Source organism: Lutjanus erythropterus, chromosome 13, assembly GCF_056507025.1.
Source record: "Lutjanus erythropterus isolate fLutEry1 chromosome 13, fLutEry1.hap2, whole genome shotgun sequence".
Taxonomy (NCBI): domain Eukaryota; kingdom Metazoa; phylum Chordata; class Actinopteri; order Lutjaniformes; family Lutjanidae; genus Lutjanus; species Lutjanus erythropterus.
In genome coordinates, this window is record NC_139329.1 from 19839486 (window position 1) to 19858849 (window position 19364).

General features: G+C 38.8%; 3 protein-coding genes across 3 annotated transcripts in view; 1 reads left to right on the forward strand and 2 right to left on the reverse strand.

The window, feature by feature from the left end:
- Positions 1–1943: 1943 nt before the first annotated feature.
- miox (myo-inositol oxygenase) lies at positions 1944–6777 on the forward strand. The gene is made up of 10 exons (XM_084733902.1): positions 1944–2062; positions 2229–2309; positions 2941–3021; positions 3641–3803; positions 3883–3950; positions 4364–4473; positions 5484–5551; positions 5695–5744; positions 6043–6155; positions 6242–6777. Exons 1-10 carry the CDS (start codon positions 2045–2047, stop codon positions 6348–6350), a joined length of 861 nt encoding a protein of 286 aa, XP_084590028.1. The 5' UTR covers positions 1944–2044; the 3' UTR covers positions 6351–6777.
- On the reverse strand, positions 6542–14872 carry lmf2a (lipase maturation factor 2a). Its single transcript, XM_084733901.1, has 14 exons — positions 14694–14872; positions 13172–13425; positions 13058–13086; positions 12587–12780; positions 11686–11864; positions 11411–11549; positions 10828–10956; positions 10630–10735; positions 10409–10505; positions 10054–10236; positions 9675–9843; positions 8765–8876; positions 8196–8304; positions 6542–7554 (listed from the first exon to the last, which is right to left on the reverse strand). Exons 1-14 carry the CDS (start codon positions 14785–14787, stop codon positions 7174–7176), a joined length of 2175 nt encoding a protein of 724 aa, XP_084590027.1. The 5' UTR covers positions 14788–14872; the 3' UTR covers positions 6542–7173.
- A 3350-nt stretch (positions 14873–18222) lies between these two features.
- The window catches only part of c2cd5 (C2 calcium dependent domain containing 5), a 33554-nt gene continuing 32412 nt past the window's right edge, over positions 18223–19364 (reverse strand). Inside the window, exons 29-30 of the mRNA XM_084733731.1 lie at positions 18651–18797; positions 18223–18511 (exon numbers count right to left, since the gene is read on the reverse strand). Coding sequence (XP_084589857.1) covers positions 18392–18511; positions 18651–18797 — 267 coding nt within the window. The 3' untranslated portion in view covers positions 18223–18391. The remainder of the gene's footprint in view (positions 18512–18650; positions 18798–19364) is intronic.

Here is a 19364-nt window from a genome sequence, read left to right on the forward strand (position 1 = left end):
AACAATGCAGACATATCTTGATAGGCCACAGACAGTATTGTATATAACTTGATTTTACTTTCCCTAATGCTTTGCGCAAGGTATCAGTTGTTTTTCTCTTTGCACCACTGGTTCAAGCTTTAGAGAGCCCTGAAGAGATGTCTAATAAGGACTGGATCCATTCAGAAATCCAGAGTTTATGAGGGGGCTTCCAACATTTTTTGGCAGTTGTCAGACCTAAAAGCAGCTGAATCATCATTTAGAAGTAGAACATTTGGTAGACTGAATGAAAGAAGGAATACGAAGATGTTCTATTGAGTGAATCGCTTCTTTTTACTCTTTGGTGACATTTTTGTGAATATACTGTAATTTGCCCAAAAACTGAGTGGAATAGGTAGTTTTATATTACACACACCTCCTCATGAACATGTGACACTCATCAGACAAACAAGTTGTTTATGACAGGTTTGTTCACTCAAGAGAGTTTAGTGAATCCAACTTGAAACACACAGAGGAAAGTAAAAGAGATTTAGCATAAGAACACAAGAACGTTCTTGCATTCAACCCATTGAAAATTTGAGTAATGTGGTAAATGTGGAACATTTTCTCTGTTGATTCTCAGGCGAGCGCTGAACCAAACAAGGGGTCAGAGCTTTGAAAGGCATGTTTAGATTTCATAACCTGTTTGAAGGGCAGCTGGAGAGTCCATAATGAGCAGGAACACACATGATCAGAGTAAGAAGATATTTAGTCTTTTTAGTCTCTAGTATGGGACAACCTCAAAAAAATTCCAGATCTGAAGCTGCACTTAGGCTATTAAGATAATTGCAACTTTCTGGTAGCTGTCAGTACAGTCTGCAGATCCTTTTAGATGTGCGTACCACACAGCTTTTTTGTCCTTGGCCCGAACCTCTTCCACCCCTAGACACCTGAGTTCAACAAAAGTGAAACCAGTTGAAAACTTGGAAACTTTTCAACTTGCTAGAAAACACTTTCAACTTAAATTTTCACAAGGACAAACAAACAGATATCTGCTACTGCATGTATGTAAACAGGCAATGACCTTTAATCAATACAACAGCTTTAAACAGACAGGAAATTGGGAAGAGAGCCAGGGGAGAATGTGCAGAAAAGGGCCGCACTGACTTCTCTAAAGGGCTGTCAGCCAAAAGTAAAAACCTCTCAAATCTTAGAGCAATCTCCAATATATCACATCATATTTAAATCTTTCACTGCCTGTTAAAGCAGATATCATGAGGAATTTCCTCTCATTCACATATTCAGTACTTTCATTCTTTAAAAGTCATCAGAGCACAGGAAACAATTTTTTTTTGTATCAAAATCCTCCCTATTTTTAAGGTCTCAAGGTTTATAAGTATAACGGCGTCACGTAACATCAACTGACCGGAGTCAATAAATAATGAGATCTGGGTCATTGACATTTGAACACTTTGGGCAACTTTACATTTGGCAGAACACCTTAATCAGTCCCAGCCAGTCTGTGGACGTCTGTGTGTGCTTGTTTGTTCCAACTGACATTTGATGCTCATAAATCACCAGTCAGAACCTGTTATATCTGTTTTGAAATGCACTCAATAGCAAGACATAAAACTGTATTGCTAAAAAAAAACTTATTTATTTTAGTTTTATTTGTGTGTGATTTTCTTTTTGTGTGTCTGGTGTGTGTAGGTTTTGAAAACATAGACTTGTAAATCAATGTAAATGTTCTTTTTCCAATAATAAATATATTATATGGTTAAAAATAAATAACTGTGGAAGAAAGAACTACTGAGTCATTCTGCATCGGTCCAAACAGGTAACCTGCTGATTACTGAGAAACTCTTCCTGGGAGGGACACACACACACACACACACACACACACACACACAAACACACAAGGCCAAGGTTCAGCACAGGGTACCCCATTAGATGAGGTTTGGTTAAAGAGTGACTGGACTTCGGTGCACATGTTATGTAGACCTACAGTGCAGGATATATATACAGGCACGGACGTGTTCAGTCAGCTTCAGAGGACCAACACACCACAACACAGACTTCTGCAGCCATGAGGGTCATCAGCTTTGTACGTGTGGTTTCAACACACACCGAGGCTATGCTTACAATTTGATCATTTTTACTTATTTATCTATTTTGAATACTTGTAAATTTCTTTTGAAAGACTGGTTGTTGTTATTTATCTTTGTAAAATGTGGAAATGTTCTCTGTACCATCTGTTATTTGAAATGCAGGGTCCAGACCCGTCTCTGGCATATCGGCCAAATTTGGATAAGAATGAGGCTAAAGAGAAGGAAGACTACAGAAACTTTGAGGTAAGCTTGAAAGCTCTTCATCAGGTGATGACACTTGTTCAATGCTGCATTAATTTAGAGGGGACACACCATTATTACAGTTACATATCAACCGGTTCCTGACTGGTCAGCACCGAAATATTGATAAACTGCTGGACAAATAATACTGCAATTGGCATTAATGTAACCTTACATAAAATGCTGACAGGGCAAAACATTCAAAAGTGTGGGTTGTAAATTTAATGAAAATGCAGTTAAATGCAATAACTCATAGAACAATTTAACATGTTAATTTTGCAAAAAGGTAATAAAATACAATATAATGAAAAATAATATAATAATCTTTTCATGTCATGTCTTTATTGCACGAAATTATGGTGAGTGATAAAAATAAGAGTATTGGTTTTTCGAAAAAAATCCTAATGATACAGTCCCTATATTTATCCACTATATTTTGCAATACACTGCACGTTGTTAAAACAAGTGTGCTCACTAGTTTTTGAAAGTAATGCAGAGAAATTGCTAAACACCAGTTCTTTTGTCTGGTACAGGAACTTGTTTTGTGTGTTTGCCATCATTTTTATATAACAGTTTGGGATGTTGTAAATCTGTTATCGTTTTGCATGCCTGTGTGTGTGTGTGTGTGTTTCAGAGTGGAAGCCTAATCAGCCGTGTGTTCAACACATACAAGCTGATGCACACTAACCAGACGCTGGACTTTGTAAAACAAAAGGTGAGTAAATCAGGAGCACCTGCACAGAAGTTCAGCATGTCACCAAAAATCTGAGGTAAAAACACTTCCACTTTTAAATTACATGTGACGCTGCAACAAAATATTTCTGTCTATGTGTCAAATATCAGTGAATTAGCTGCAGTAGATTTACTTTGCATTTCATGAATTTCCTTTTTTGCAATCCTGTCAGACTGAACAAACAAATGTCACCCAGCCCTCAGAAGTGAAAGACAAACACCAACAGTCTGGACTATATGCTGTTTAATTAAACTTGTCTAACCTCTCCCAAAGGTTACAGAGGTTTCCTGTTTTTGTATATGTGACGCAGCCATGGTCACCTTCTCTAGGGCTGTATTCAGACCATTGCAAAATGAAAAACAATATTGTTAACATTCAATGAGTTTCATGTAACAACTATTTCTGTTCCCTGGATGCATCTGGTCACTTGCACAAAAATACACAGCAGATGGGCTTAATTTAAATGAAGCAAAAGGTTTCTGTTTAAATTAATCGGAGACAAACCTTTATCCCTAAAAGTAAAAACAAAAGTAGAGACTTTCTTGGTACAATAGTGAAAGAAAACCTCCCCACTAATGCTGGAACTCTTACCTTCCTGCAGCATGCCGTGTGGACCAGCTGCAGACACACTCAGATGGGGATGATGGACGCCATCATGTCTCTAGACCAGCTGGTGGACGAGTCTGATCCTGATGTGGATTTCCCCAACTCCTTCCATGCCTTCCAGACTGCTGAGGGCATTCGCCAAGCACACCCAGACAAAGGTACCGTGACAGACAAACACACTGTGTACAGCCACACAAACAAGTCTGATAAATATCTATATTTACTGTTCCTCTGCAGACTGGTTCCAGTTGGTGGGTCTGATCCATGATGTTGGGAAGATAATGGCTCTTTGGGGTGAACCCCAGGTAGGAGACAGGGGCATCTGGTATAACAGTTCCATCAGGGTGCCTGAACAACCTCAATGAAGAATAAAGGTTCAGTTTACTAACTTAATGTCACGCTTTTGTCCTCTCAATACTCTGACGCCTCTTTGATCCGTTTTGTCTTTTTTGGATTACCTTCCTATTATTATGAAAACAATCCCTGACATTTTTAATTTTTATAGAATATATACTGCATTAAGAAATCTAAGCATGGGATAATGTACAGTGAGCAGGTCATTATGGCAAAATAAACACAGACAGGGTGACACATGAGCACACTGTGAAGTGGAGGGGTCTTATTTTGCCATAATGACCTGCTAACCACAGTGTCCTGCTTACTGCATGGCTACTTAGAGTGAGTAATTCTAACAGCAGTCTACATATGTGCTCTGCAGTGGGCTGTCGTAGGCGACACCTTCCCTGTTGGCTGCAAGTTTCAAAACTCCATTGTGTTCAGAGACAGTACCTTCTTGGATAACCCAGATGACAAAAATCCCAGCTACAAGTTAGTATTTTCATGTCACATTTTCAATGTCTGTGAATTTAAGATCTGGTTGACATGACATGTACAAATAATCTGCTTTCAATAATAATGTGTGTCTGAAAAAAAAAAAGGTGCAGTTTCCACATTAAAATCCTTAAAAACACATATAATCCTACCTAAGTGTATGTGCACTGATGGCTTCAAGTTTCAACATCACACTTGCAAACTGGACCAGGATTGACTTCCAAACTATTTGTGATGTCACAAATCATGTTTGTGGGCTTCAGAGGTTCAGCAGATGAATGTGAAATGTCTTTAGTATCAAATGTCAAACATTCAACTGAAAGAACAAGAAGAAAAACATAATTCAGAGCAGAGAGGGACTTTATATATGAAGGATAAGGATTTACACAGATAGACACCATGTATTCTGATTACTTTATTAGTTTGACTTAAATTCCAGATAAAAAACAAAACTCCTACCCCTAACCTTTTAGGAAATGTATTTAAAGTTTTCCATGCTTTTGGAACACTTTTTGTGTGCTAGGATTTTGTTAGCTGCAGTGTAAATAAACTAATTAATTATTGTTGCGATATCTATAAACGATAATCCATGTTTTAATTTAATGGAACTAGGGCTGAATACTTCATTAAAATCGCAACACGGCCTCTGCAATATTTGTTAAAACTGAAATGTGTGTCCATATGCCATTTTAAATTAAATATTGCTGTATTGCAGAGATGTCCTGTTCTGCACATCATATTCAACAGACTTAAGAAAAGATCTTCGTTTAGTACAGATCCCTGCAAATATCACACCATAATCTAATGTTTTCAGTTTCATTAATGAAATAATGATGTAATAAATTATCATTTCCTATGATATTACCTTTATCAGCCCAAAATGGAACAAAATACAATACCATCCTTGTTTATTTCAGGACAACAATACCTCATACAACCTACTGTATAGACTAGTTATTGTAATGGGATGTTGTCCAGTTAAATAACACTTTTTTTAATCTTTTTAGTACTGAAGACGGGATCTATGAACCAAACTGTGGGCTCGACAATGTCCTCATGTCTTGGGGCCATGATGGTACGAGACAATGAGCCACATAACTCTAATACTCCATAACAAAACACATACACAAACACCCACTATAACTTTTAAAGAACGAAAAGTGCCTGTTTATCAGCGATACTGTGCCTGAACTCACTGCATTGTCACATTGTCTTCAGAGTATCTCTACAGGGTTATGAAGTTCAACAACTGCTCAATCCCAGAGGAGGTGGGTCAATTATGACATTAAATGATTGTTAAAAGTTTTGTTTTGGGAAATCAACTTCACACATAACCAGGAGTTAAAGACAGTTATTTTATTATTTTATATGAAGGACCGCTATTGACTGCTGCACTGTTTTTGTTTCATACATAATCCAAACATTCATTGCCAAAGACAAGTCATGCCAATTGGTTTTTGGTATCATTACATCAGAAATAGACAGAATAAAAAAAGGTGTATGAATTTTCTTTCCTCACCTGCAGTGTTTACAGGCTGTTCTGGCTGACTTTTCGTCTCTCGTCAGGGCTTGTACATGATCCGTTTCCATTCATTCTACCCCTGGCACTCTCATGGAGACTACATGCATCTGTGCAATGACAAAGACCTGCGCATGCTGCCCTGGGTCCAGGAGTTCAAGTGAGTATCTTCCTCCCTCATCACAGATGCATAATCATCCTTCTCACCGTTTTGACCTACAGCTCCATGTTCCATCATTTCCACAGCAAATTTGACCTGTACACAAAGACCACTGACCTGCCCGACATCAAGAAGCTGAAGGTGTACTACCAGTCTCTGATCGACAAGTACTGTCCAGGAATACTGAAGTGGTAAAAGTTGTGAAGTTGTCAGAAATCAGCTTACTGAATAACAGAATGATTTGATGTGTTGCTGCTGTAGAGTAACACTAAAGCTGAATGCATATTACTCATCACTGAATTTAAAACCACTCACAATATAACCATAGTAACTGTTTATCTCATCTTGCATATACTGACAATTTATCAAACACATATTGTTACACATTTGATTAAAAACTTCCAGAGAAGCATTTATACTTTATTGTATTTTAATGATATAAAAGACATTTTAAAAGCACTACATTGATTTGTGTGATGCTTCATTTATAACACGATATAAAAGACAAATTTGTGAAAAAGGAAAAAGGTGCAGAGGTGTTTTAGTTCTGTACATACAGCAAGAAAGAAAGAGACCACAGTGATGAATATAAAAAGTGCAACACCACACCCCACAAACAGGAGACAAAGAGAAACATGAACGACACACATTTACTCTCTCGATAGGCAAAAAAGAACCCGTTTTATATTTTAATTTCTATATTTCTCTCTACTTTAAACATTATTTGATCTGTTGAACAGATTTCAACCAGAGGGAGGTTTAAAAATCTGGCAAAACACCTGGCAACATCTGCTGAACTGAGCGAGTGATTTCTGATGTAATCAAGTGATACAGGAACATCATACTGCAGGAAGGCGAAGGTGTGAGAAGGCAAATTAACTTTTTCCCCCCCCATAATTGTCTGACCAGGAGATACAAAATATACACAGAACAGCTTCTTTGGTCATTTCAGTAACATTTTATGAAGGCAGGTGGTGAAAACAGTCTACTGTGAGATTACCTGCGTCTTTTTCAAAACTCATCTTTTTCTTTCCCCGTCTTCCTCCTCCTCGTCCTCCTCTTCTTCTTCTTCTTGCACCTCCTCCTCCTCCTCCCCAACAGTGTCTTTCTCCTCTTCTCCACACTTCTCTCCATCTTCCTCCACCTCCTTCTCTGCTGCCTGCTGTTCGTCTGACTTCTCACGACGCTCTGAAGAGCTGTCAGGTACATTTTCTGTGTGATCGTTCACAGTCATGGGTTTTTTCTTGCTTTGCAATCCCTGAAGCAGACAGAGGGTGGCACTGCAGGCAATGATGGTCCAGATTAGCATGGGGACAGGAACACCTCTGACCTGAGAGCGCACCCACCTGACTGCCTGGGCGACAGTGGTGTTGGGCATGCGACGTGGAGGTGATTTGTCCTACACACAAATAAAGATTAATATTAATCAGATTACATTGCTCTGCGGTTTCTAATGAAATCTTTGTGACAAAAGGGAAATACAGAAGGGGGAAAAGTCCAAAAGGACTTTTAAATCTGGGGACTGTTCTCAGTGGGTCAGTGGGTGACAGGGTTTGCCATCTAAAAGGGTTTCTGCAGGTTTCAACAAGTAAAATTTATTGTGAATACAATTTAAGACCTTTTTCATGTGCATACTGGTGAAATGCAAAGTTTGCATTAGTGGTTACTGGTTTTGTTTTGTAAGTGTTTCTATATGTGCACAGGCTGTGGAAACAAATATCCTCTATCAAAGGACAATAAATGATCCATCTATCTATCCATCCATCCATCCATTGATTTGTTACATGATCAATACAAATACATTTTAAAGTGAGGCTGACCCTAACTTCATAAAAGTGACATTAACTTCATAATTCAAAGTCTAAGACCTGTCAAAATTGTAAAATTGATTAACAGCATTTTTAAGACATGTTTTACCCCATCATGCTAATTCTGTCATGTTATCCAGTATATTACTATTCTAGTCCCACCTGTTATATCTTGTCTTACTAAATACCTTTAAAAAAAGACATTTTCTATCTCATTTTAAGATAAATTTACCTTGAGCCCATACTGGTTGAGCATGCTCTCCAGGAAGGTGTTGCCCAGGTGCACTGTGGGATAGAACTCCTCATCGTAGACCCTCCTCCACCAACGCTGTGGGTACGAACTGCCAACAAAGAAGAGTCTAACAGTAAATATCCTGTTTGTGTGCATGTGAGGTTTTTAATAAAGGCGACTGATGTTTTAAAAAAGTTTTTTTCTAATTTGAACAGGCCAAAATCAAAACATGCAGGAAAGTTGCAGACAGTGTGCAACAATAAACTTGGTACAATACAGTTCAACCCTGTATGTCATTCACTTAATATACTTTTAATATTTCTTTTATCCAAGGAGGTTTTGAGGACGTTTGCACATAAAAAAATAAGACAATATGCCAGCATGCATACCTAAACTCAATTTAATTTAAAAAAAACAGCTGAGAATTCTAATAAATCATGTGAGCACTCGTTTACTGACTCTGAATTGTATTGCAGAGTGTCATTTTCAGTAAATACAGCTTACCTCAAACTCATGCAATATCAGATTTATTCAGTTTACTGAGACAGAGGGAGAAAGTGAGCACTGACCCGTCAACCTTTGATTCAGTGAACCAGTATCTGTAGCGGTGAGCTCGGAGGAAGGCAGGAGGCTCCTTGTGGAATGGATACTGAGATACATCTGTCTGGATCAACTCTATCACTGCAGAGTACAAAGCAACACTTTCAGATCTGCCTGTTCTTAAAAAACAAACAAACAAGAACACTGCATTCTTTTCTGTGGTTATCAAACACTGAATCATTTAAGGTGAAGAACATTTTCTGCAATGTGCTGTATGGGTTGAAACCTTTAAGTAACTGGATCCTGGTCACAAGGTGTAACACCCTGTCAGAGATACTGAAAAATGTAATTGGTATATTTTGAAACAATAATTAATGTTGGATTTCAAAGTAAAGGTAGCACAGCAACGTGTACATTGGTGTCTGCAACACTTCACGATTGCTCCACTAGGAGGCACCAAAGACAATTTTCACATTCACAAACAGTAATTTTCCAGATAACTTACTCAGATTGCACCTTTACTTAGAAAACTAAATTCTCTATTTGAGTCATTCACATTAGTAGACGACAAAAAGAACAATAAGTTTGTGGAAGACTATGAAATAATTTTCCCTGATACCCGTCTGAATATATTCGATCTCATGTACCCTTGTTTTTCCATCTTACATTCTTTATATGTATTTAGCATTTAAATTTGATGTGTGCTGTTATAATTTACCTGATTGTTTGTATGTTATATTGTTCTTCATATAAAAGAAAACATCATCTGACATCAATATTATTGTTTGGTAAGAAGTACAGTATCCTTGAAAGTTTTAAACCATCAAAAGCAGCACACTGGTCGCTTCCTTCCCCATTTAATTCAGTGCTGAATTATCTTTGAGGAAGACAGAATGAAAACAGTTTAACAAAAGGAGAACTACAAAAATCCTTGCGTACCATCTCTTTTTCCCTGCAGCAGTCTGTGCATGAGGCTGGTGAACCATGGAGCCTGTGTATGAACACCAAGGGCAGCAAACCACATCTGCCAGTCCAACCTGGGCTGATGAGGGGTCACAAGAGGAGGAGGTGCACTCAGGTTGCCTGGCTTATACATAAACTCAATCTCCTGAAAGAAGAAAAAAAAAAAAAAAGGAAAGCCACTGACATGAATACCTTGCTAACAGCGATGCAGGGCAATTGTTTGATGCTGCCTCCGTGGTATCATTGTACAGTTAAAGATTGTGCAAACTAGGATCAATTTATGATAATATTAGCAGGGCAGTCGTTAACAGATACATTTAGACGTTGTTTAAACCCTGATACTTTTTTCTCTCACCGTCCAGGACACTCCATCGTGGCTTCCCTCAATGACGACCTCTGGCCGCCCACCAACCCCGGTCATCCTTCTGAACAGGCCGTATGAGTTGACGACCTGGAAGCGATCCACCACCTCGTAGGCCCGACGCACTCCCGGCCACAATCTGGCATTAGAGTCATACTCTATGTAGGTGAACGGCACCTGGAACAGAAGAACATCATTAGAGTGAAACTGTGGCAACATGAAAGAGAAATCACTGAAATAGATAAAGGGGTGATAGCAGCCATGTTTGATGAAATATTGCTGTTCAATTAAAACATTTAAGCTTTATAATATGAAGCTCAATCATTACTGTGTTTCAAAGAACACCCACCAGACTAACAGTGAACATGGCAGCAGCAGCAGCAGCAAACAGAGTCCACTGGACAGTTCCACAAAACCTTTTCAAGAAACCAGAGACACATGCACACCTAGAAAAAAGAAAAACACATTACATATGCTGTTGTTGTACATGAACACATTTTCTATGAGAGGGTTCCTCACTAACATGCAGCTCAGAATCACATAATCAAAGACACAGTGGGAGAGTCCTACCTGAACATGGACGTGACCATCTCCCAGGTGAGAGAGAGGACACCAATCCAGACACAGGGGATAGTGACAGTCTTCAGAAACTGGTTAAACTGGTAGTATGTGAATGCTAAAAAGACAAAAAAAATAAAAATAAAAATAAAAAGCTACTACAAAATTCCATTGTTTCTAATTCACATACATGTACACAAACAAACACACCTATCCTGGAAGAGACTGCGTTCTTCGCTGTATCCAGCTGCAGGTCAAAGAACACAATGGTTCCAAAGATTATGAGAGCCCAGACTGCCAGTTCCAGCAGGTAACACAGCCATGACCAGAGCCTGGAGTCTAACCAGAACAGAGAGAGAGAGAGAGAGAGAGAAATCAACATTTTTACAATACAATCTGTTATATTAGTAAGTCAGAGGTGCTCATAGACCAGCCACAGTGGCACCACATGAGTTTTAGTTAACTCAAGTAACTTGAGCTTCATGGGGAATCTTTCCAACCTCCTTTCAATATGTGTCCTTTTGTTGACCAGATTCACATCATCAGTTTACTAGTTTAAAAATGGAAAACTTTCAAATAAGTGCGTTTAATATGCTCATTTACACTGATGACAGTAAATGATAAAAAATGTTGTCTGTGAAACAGCATTGAGCCTGAGCTGTGCAAAAATTATTTATTATTGAAATCCTAAACTTTAAGAACTGGGAGGAGTGCTACAGATTTTCATTATTTTTCTACACCTGAATTTATGTCACCCATATATGTATATACACCGCTGTTATGTTTATCATACCATTGTTGCTGATCCTGTCTGCCTTGCGTAGCCAGAAGTGTACATGCTGGTCATCCAGAAGTGACAGACAGAGGGCCAACGTTAGCAGGTTGAAGAAATTATAGTTGCCGGTCAAAATGATGAGCACTTGAAGCAGCACCTGCACAAGAAATAAACCCAGAGTTAACCAATACTTCCTTGTGCTGCTTGAGGATTATTGTTCATTAGTTTGTGGGGAAGTTTAGCACTGCGACTGGCCATCTAAGCATTACCAAAGTAAGCATAGCATTACCAACCTGCAAGTAAAAAGACCCAAGTCGGAGTCTGCGCAGCGGGCTGAAGAAAAGCGGGGGTACAGCGATCTCTATGACGAAGGTCCCCATCACACTCAGCTTCTGCCACCACACTGGCAACTGGTGGGCAAACCAGGCCAGTGGGGTGGGGATACACTGAGTCTCATAATGATACGTCAGAGCTGTTCAACACACAGTGAAAAAAAAGAGTCAAATAAAAAGGAAAAACACGTTTTAGTTACAAACAAAAGGAAACACAAAATAGTTTAAATCGTGTCCACTGATGTCATTTCAGTTTTCAAATTATACTGATGTCCTTTCTTCACAGATGTACTGCCTAAACATACACACACACACACACACACACACATCAGTTCATCTTGCTTTTACATGTATTTAAGCTAATTTGCGTCCTTATTCTTAGAAACTAGTGAAATCTCTTGTGTGACTAAGACTGTTTTGGAGTCAGGGTTTCTACAGATATTAACAAAATAAATGTAAGATCTTTTGAAGGCCATTATAAATGCAGTTTAAGGCTTAATTCATATTCATACTGGCAAAAAATACAAAGCTTTTTCGCAATGTCTGAATCAGGGGAGACAGTTTGAAATAGCTCACCTGTCTTAATTGCTTTAATATGACTGATGTTTAGCTATTGTATGCTCAAGACAAATTCATACCAAAAACACATCTAAAAGTGAGACTGAATAACGCAACTTTATAAAATTAACATTAACTTCATCAATCCAATCAAGTTTTAAGACCTTTCAAAATAATCTTTAAGACATTTAAAGGCCAAAAATTCAGATTATTGGATCTTAGACCTTTTAAGACACCGCAGACTCCCTGTGTAGTGTGCAGCCTGACTAAAAGGATACAAAAACACACTTGTACTTGTACACACCAGTTAGGCCCCACCATGTAGGACAACGTGACGTGAGTTTCACCACACCGGAGGCAAACATGAGCCTGAAGAGCAACCAGCGGGTCAACCAGAAGGTCACACGATCATGCTCTCTGACCCCCCGCGACCCCCTAATTAATGTCAGCGGAGCAACAAGGATACAGAGGAACCCCGTCTCCAGAAGCAAGTTATCCCTGGACAGCAATAAATTTAAAAAGAAAAAAGCAACAGAAAACAATTTAATGGACAGAAAAAGTAGAACAGGGAACGAGGCTTGTGATAGTGAAGTATAGAGTGTTGCACAGCAGCAGAGACAAATATTAGTACCATGTTACAAACAGTGGACTGAGGATGACATAAACCTATCAGCAAACTGACAAAACTATCTTGGGACCTTTAACTAGCTGCTTTTTATAGCACTATTGTGGTAATTACAAAAATAAAATATAAATCTACGAAATGATCACTCACCACTGGAAGTAGAGAAATACCTGGCCCACCTGAAACAAGAGACAAAAATGTTCAGAGACGCCACAGCAGCTACCTGTGAAAGAAAACCGGGTAGCATCAATACTGCAAACTCACCTGGTACATGGACAGGTACAAAGCCCAGAGGCAGAAAAACACCACGCTGTCGCGCAGAGCCTCCACCACAGTGGCGGCAAGGCTCAGCACAACTCCTATGAGGCACAGCAGCTCCATGGCGGTGTGTGTGTCCAACCCGAGCCGAGGTCCCAGCCACAGCAGGGTGGGAGACGACAGCAGCTGTTCCCCGAGAGACATACCGCTGTATCGCAGCTGCCAACGAGCAGGCAGCAGCCCATCATTACCATACAGACCTACAAACAGATATAAACACAGGATGCAACAATGTCTATCAAAATTAAGTGTTATAGTAAGGTGTCAAAGTTTTAAAGGGGCAGTCCACCCCAAAAGAGGAACGTTTTAATCGAATTGGCTGCCCATGAACCAAATCCAACCCTTCATTCAGAAAATATGAAAAAAGTATATAATTATGAGTTTATTTAAATAACCTACATTCAAAGTTTATGGATGTTTACATTGTTTATTAGAAGATCATCATTTTAATAGTAGACTAATGAACCCGTTCATTACATCACACTTATTTTAAACAGTTTTAACTCAGGCTGCTTAAGCAGAGAGAATTCAGGAGTCAAACAAACTGATTGAAAAAAGATGTTAAATGCAACATTTTGTTTATAAAAACAACAAGCTACCGCTAACCTAAGATTAAAATGTGTATTTTTTTATACTGTTGTAAATAATGTTTCTTTTCTTATCTTAAAATTAATAAAAATTAGTAATAAATAAATAAATAATTTAAAAAAAAGGTGCATTCTTTTACATGTTTACATTCCTAACTTTACAGGTCAGATCCGGACTCTTACCACATTACTTTTATCAAATCTTGGCCTAGCTCTACAGGTAAGAGGAAAAAGGAGTAGTTTGGAGGTTGGGGTGAACTGTTCATTTAGGAAGCTTTACACCAAATATAAAATTTCAGACATACATTTTAAATGTTATGTATTTCAAAGTGTGTGCACTAAAGTACGCTGCATAGTTTAATGTGATCTGTGTTTCATTTAAGTGACCACACAATGAATCCATGAATTAGAAGTTGCAGATTCCAAGTTTGTAAAGTTGCAAATGCCTCAATGTACTGGCTTTAAATGAATGAAGCATTGTGGGAAAAACATGCAGTGGAAAATTGTCACATTTCCTTTAACACATGGGCGTGGAGGGCGACGTCTTCTGCACTTCTGCTGGGCTACTAAAATAAAGCGTCCCTAGCTGATAAAAATCAGAGGTTTTGTGGCTGTTCAAGTACAACACATCAGTGTTATGTTTTGGGTCTTTCCCTCTCAGCAGCTGTTAGCTTGTAAAGCCAGACAGGGGCAAGGGGATCCATAGAGAAACTTCCAGGCAGTTTTTCATCACATATGACAGCATGAAAAGCACAAAAAAGACGGGGCGCCAAGTTCACAGCTAACAGGCTAATACATGACGCTTCACCTAGCAGCAACAGCAGCAGTTAGTGAGTTAAGAAAGCTAGCTTCCACACGGGCAGCAAACTTGTGAGTCTCACCTGGAATCTGCACATAGAGGGAAACAAAAGCAGTCAGATAAATGACCGCCATGCTCCAGAGGAACATGCGCCGTGGCAGGATGATTTCCCCCATGTTTGGGCTAGAGCTGGACGGGACAGCCGCTGCGTTCACCACCGAGGCGCTGCCGCCTGTTCCTGGAGCAGGACGGAAAGCAGGGAGCGGGATTTAACGTAGCCGGGGGACACGTAGCGGGGTCATGTCTAGAAGAGAACCCTAGATTTAGTAAAGTCTCGCGAGATTAGCACGTGTTGTTTCTTTATTGACCACGCCGTGCAAACTAATAGTTTTTTTATGATGTGACAACGCTGTGATTAAAACAGTGGTACGTTAGGAACAAAAAGACTTGGTTATGGTCAGGGAAAGATCATGGTTTGGGTTAAAATGATCACTCTCGTGAGATCTTTAGCGTGTTTGCGGTTCCCTTCTAGACATTGCTGATACAGCTGTGGGCGCTTGACGGTATGAGCGGTCATAATAAATTCCCTCGAACGGCCACAAGATGTTGCTGCAGTGCATTTAAACGTTATGCTGCATTCACGTGGTATCGGATGAAACATTTGCTATGATTTGGTTTTGAGTAGATTTTTGTTGCTTCTCTCACGATGAAAGACAAAAATTAAAATTAAAATTACTTAATATTTCCAGCAGTTCTTTAACATCTACAAAATGAAAGTTTGAGCTAATGGCTGAAACACATAAGGTCATTGACTATTTACTGTAAAACAAAAAACAGATTAATCAATAATGAAAATCATTCTTGCAACAACCTAACCACTGTAAAACAGAGTATCTTGGTGTAAGAGTTTCATTGCATAGTTTAAACTTGGCAGTGAACAGCAGTGGCTTTTCACGCTTCTTCTACTTCTACTCCATGACAGTTCAGAGGGACATCTGGACTTTTTTTTCAAGCTGATGCAATGAAAGTTAACTACCCAACAAACAGTATATGCAAGTACAGCTGAAATGATTAGTTGAGTAAATGAGTAGTTGATTGACAGAAAATCTTTAATTATTATTATCCTTCAAGTTATTTTCTATGCACATTTCATGGATCCAGCAGGATTATGAAGGTGTCACTTAGGACAGTGGCAGCATTTCTTGCCATTTTCCTGATTTCTAAGAATCAATTGTCTATGACTTAAGAAAATTTGTATATTAAATATGCATTATGAAAATTATCATTGCAATCTTCTTTTATAGTAATGCATGGTAATAAAAGGTAATATTACTTTAGTAACATTTTCAATGTAGGACTTTTACTCATGGGTATTTCTATAGTGTGGTAGTGCAGTGGACCTAAAGTATATCAATTTCATCCTTCTTCCTGTGTATTTAAAAAAATATGTCCTCAGCTTTTATCAAAGACAACGATCAAACATATACAACTTTGTTTGAGTTTATTGTGCAAGACTTACCAGGCGAGCATACAGATTCATGGCAATAAAAAGTGGGTCTGCATGCTGCTAGTCAGAAAGCAAAAGCATACAAGTATGTACATTCAAGTTTTAGACACAAATATAACAAAACTGATCACACAAACAGATTAGAGTACCACTAATTCTCTGACAAAGTGAGTCAAAACATCAGGAATCGATTGCACAGGCAACATGAGCAGTAGGTTTCATAAATTTTATGTTACAAAAATATTAAAATCTGATTTTAGAGAACATTTACACAGTTTTATTTTCAGGTGGCACCTACACCAGGAGATGCTTTTTTCTCCAGCACTGGACATGAAAATTGGAGATGGACAAATCAGTAGCAGATTATTCAGAATATGAGTCCCAAAGCAACAGTGATGAAGCTTGACAAAGAATTTGTGAAATCAGAGAAGCAAGAGTCGCTTCAACACACACAGCGTCATGTTTAATTCAGTCAAAACGACGTCAAAGACTTTATCCTATGAAAAATCCTTGGTGCTGGACCCCCAAAGGGCCACATCATATGACTAGGACTGCATTTTAAGAAAAAGCAATAAAAATCTTAGTAGTAGTAATAATGGCTGAATACAAATATGTTCATAAGCCTTTCAGCCTGGCCCATTTTTTACTGTTGCATGTGAAAAAAAAATAACCTGTGACATTATTTGACACTAAAGAGATTTGATTTTCCTTAGGATACTGCTTCTGAGCAATACTGTGACCGTAATTAGGAAGATTATCTATCGACAAAATCAACACAAAATCTATTGGACACAAATTAACAAGTATACAATTGTAACAAAATGACATCACAGGTTTGTCTGGACTGTTTGGATTCTAGCTTCACATATTTTCATTCTAGGGTGATTTTTTTTTCTATTTTGCTGAAATTTAAATACTTTCCTTACCTGACACAGGCATTATTAGTGTTGGGGTAACGTATTACTCTGCAACATACTTAAATTACTTTTTTGTTGTAACTAGTACTCGGTTATATTTTTAAATGAGCAGCCTGTTACAATTTTACCACATTTTCACCACTGCAAGAAGCACTGCCATCTGCATCTGTCTGTAGGGGAGATTGAGGGTGACTTTTTTTTCATTTGAGGAGAGACACAGCCTGTGGTCTTGGCAGATGCTGAAATTGCACAGTATCTCAAGTTGGGTCTCAAGATGAATGTTTTGTCTTTCTTCAAGCCAATAATCCAACACCATGCCTGTGGAGAGACTTACTAGCCCCAAAATATGTGTATGATAGTCTGTACTTCTGAAGTCTTATCAGAAGAACAGAATATCACACATAATTTGAAAAACTTCTCCTGTGTTATAAGAGTAAAATACAAAGAACATTGGTTGGGTGACTCCATGTGATTTGAGCCTGTGTACTTTAATAGTTTCGATATAGGCATGTGCTTTGAGAAGCCCAACTGGTTCATTAGCTGCTTGTTGAAACATGATGTGCTGTAGGCTATATAAGCCTGCATTTCTATGTTTTCAGTTGTGTTACACCTCTGCCCAGTTTGATATTAGATTGTCGGGACAAGATATACCAAGGAAACTCTCTAAGGAGTTACTTGTCGCAGTAGGTATCAAGTTACTTTTTAATAGCAGTAATCTTGTAATGTAACAAGTTGCTCTTAAACGTTCCCCAACACGGGACATTTCTGTATGTGACCTCTGTGAGATAAGAGATGGGAAGCAGCCTAACACTGAGTGAGAATCTGACTGTACTGAAATGATTTGATGGTATACAAATGTGTCCCTTTTGGCATGGTCATTTAATGACTACTCCTAGGAGATGCAGATGGACAAATTACTCATAGCTGCCTCAAGCATCACTTGTGCCCACACACGACGGGATGGCCGACACACTACAGCCTTGAGTGACCCCAATATGGACGGCTGTAACACATGGGTGAAAGTTAGATGTAGAGGGGTCCTTTGGCTGTTGTTTTACATCTTCAAACACTCCCAGATGACCTAATTCCCAAATAGCTACATCAGCATCTCTTATAGAAATGCCCTCTTGAAACATAGAAAAACAAAGAGAAACATCCTGCACTCCTATATTAATACAGACTGCATGTTTTTGAGTGTGTGTGAGTACTTGTTCTTTATTACCTGTGTCCAAACCTGTGGATCTTTCATAGTTTTAAGGCAGACATAAACAACTTGTATTTGGACGGCTAGACTCAGAAAGTAAGTTCACTCAGATTGTGCGTCCTGCAAACAACGTGAGGCTCCGTGTTTCACTGTCATGTTGCCCCATCTGTTCCGCTAGTGCAGGTCTGTCCGATACTTGAGGGAATGAGCTCCTGTTCCGTTTCCCTGACACAGATGACGGCATCACCGCTCACATTAATGAGACACTGAGCCTAGAGGAGGCACAAAGGAAGGAAGATTAAACCACAAGTACAATAATATATCTGAGGTCTGAGGATGCCAGGAGTAGTTCATTGTGCGTTCATGTATAGATAGTGTACTTGGTAATGATGAGCACGAGTGTGTGAGTACCTGGTTCTTGTTTGGATTTTCCATAAACACACACTCTTTCATGCTGTAGGAAACTACTGCATTGCCACCCAAGGCTGCTACATGGGCTCGAACCATCGCAAACACTTCTGCTATGAATGAATGGAGAAAACCACTGACACCGCCTTCCTGCAGAGGACAAAACACACATTTAGGAGTGTTAAGAAAATATCGATACACTCAAGTATTGCAACTTTACGTTGTGATACTGTATCAATTCTCCAAAACCCTGTTGTGATATATGCAAATATTTGTGGCAGTGGTTCATTTTGTGTTGTGTTTAAACCACCAAGGTAATGTTATGCATCTTCACTGGTTGGACTGCATAAAAAAGTCAACTTTTTTTTAAACTTAGCTATTACGCATATGGTGGTGTGGTGTGTATACAATGACAGTTTTCCTAAAATTACATTAAAAAATAGCAATATATCATCTTGATACAGTATCATAATATATTGAATCATAACCTCTGTATTGTGAGAAACATCACCAGATTATTGCCACCAAACAATATTTTTCCTGAGGCCAGTATATTTTCTCAGTTACTTCTTTTGGGAACACAGCGTATTTACATTTTGCTACAAACGTCTGCGGCATGACAAGGTGCTTTTTTCTGGTCGCCAAGAGTTTAAAAATGTTCATCTTAGGGTAAAACACTGCACCCCTCACAGTCACTTTTTACCCAGCCATCCAGTC

What these genes read in the sequence shown, in the direction of transcription:
- miox (XM_084733902.1), top strand. An exon ending in TGGACTTTGTAAAACAAAAG is followed by an intron (nt 3,022 to 3,640) that starts GTGAGTAAATCA and finishes ACCTTCCTGCAG; the next exon opens with CATGCCGTGTGGACCAGCTG. An exon ending in CCAAGCACACCCAGACAAAG is followed by an intron (nt 3,804 to 3,882) that starts GTACCGTGACAG and finishes GTTCCTCTGCAG; the next exon opens with ACTGGTTCCAGTTGGTGGGT.
- lmf2a (XM_084733901.1), bottom strand. Translation starts at nt 14,787, where the DNA reads ATGGGGGAAATCATCCTGCCACGGCGCATGTTCCTCTGGAGCATGGCG. An exon ending in TACATGGTGGGGCCTAACTG is followed by an intron (nt 11,865 to 12,586) that starts GTGTGTACAAGT and finishes TGTGTTGAACAG; the next exon opens with CTCTGACGTATCATTATGAG. An exon ending in CCATGTTCACTGTTAGTCTG is followed by an intron (nt 10,237 to 10,408) that starts GTGGGTGTTCTT and finishes CTTCTGTTCCAG; the next exon opens with GTGCCGTTCACCTACATAGA.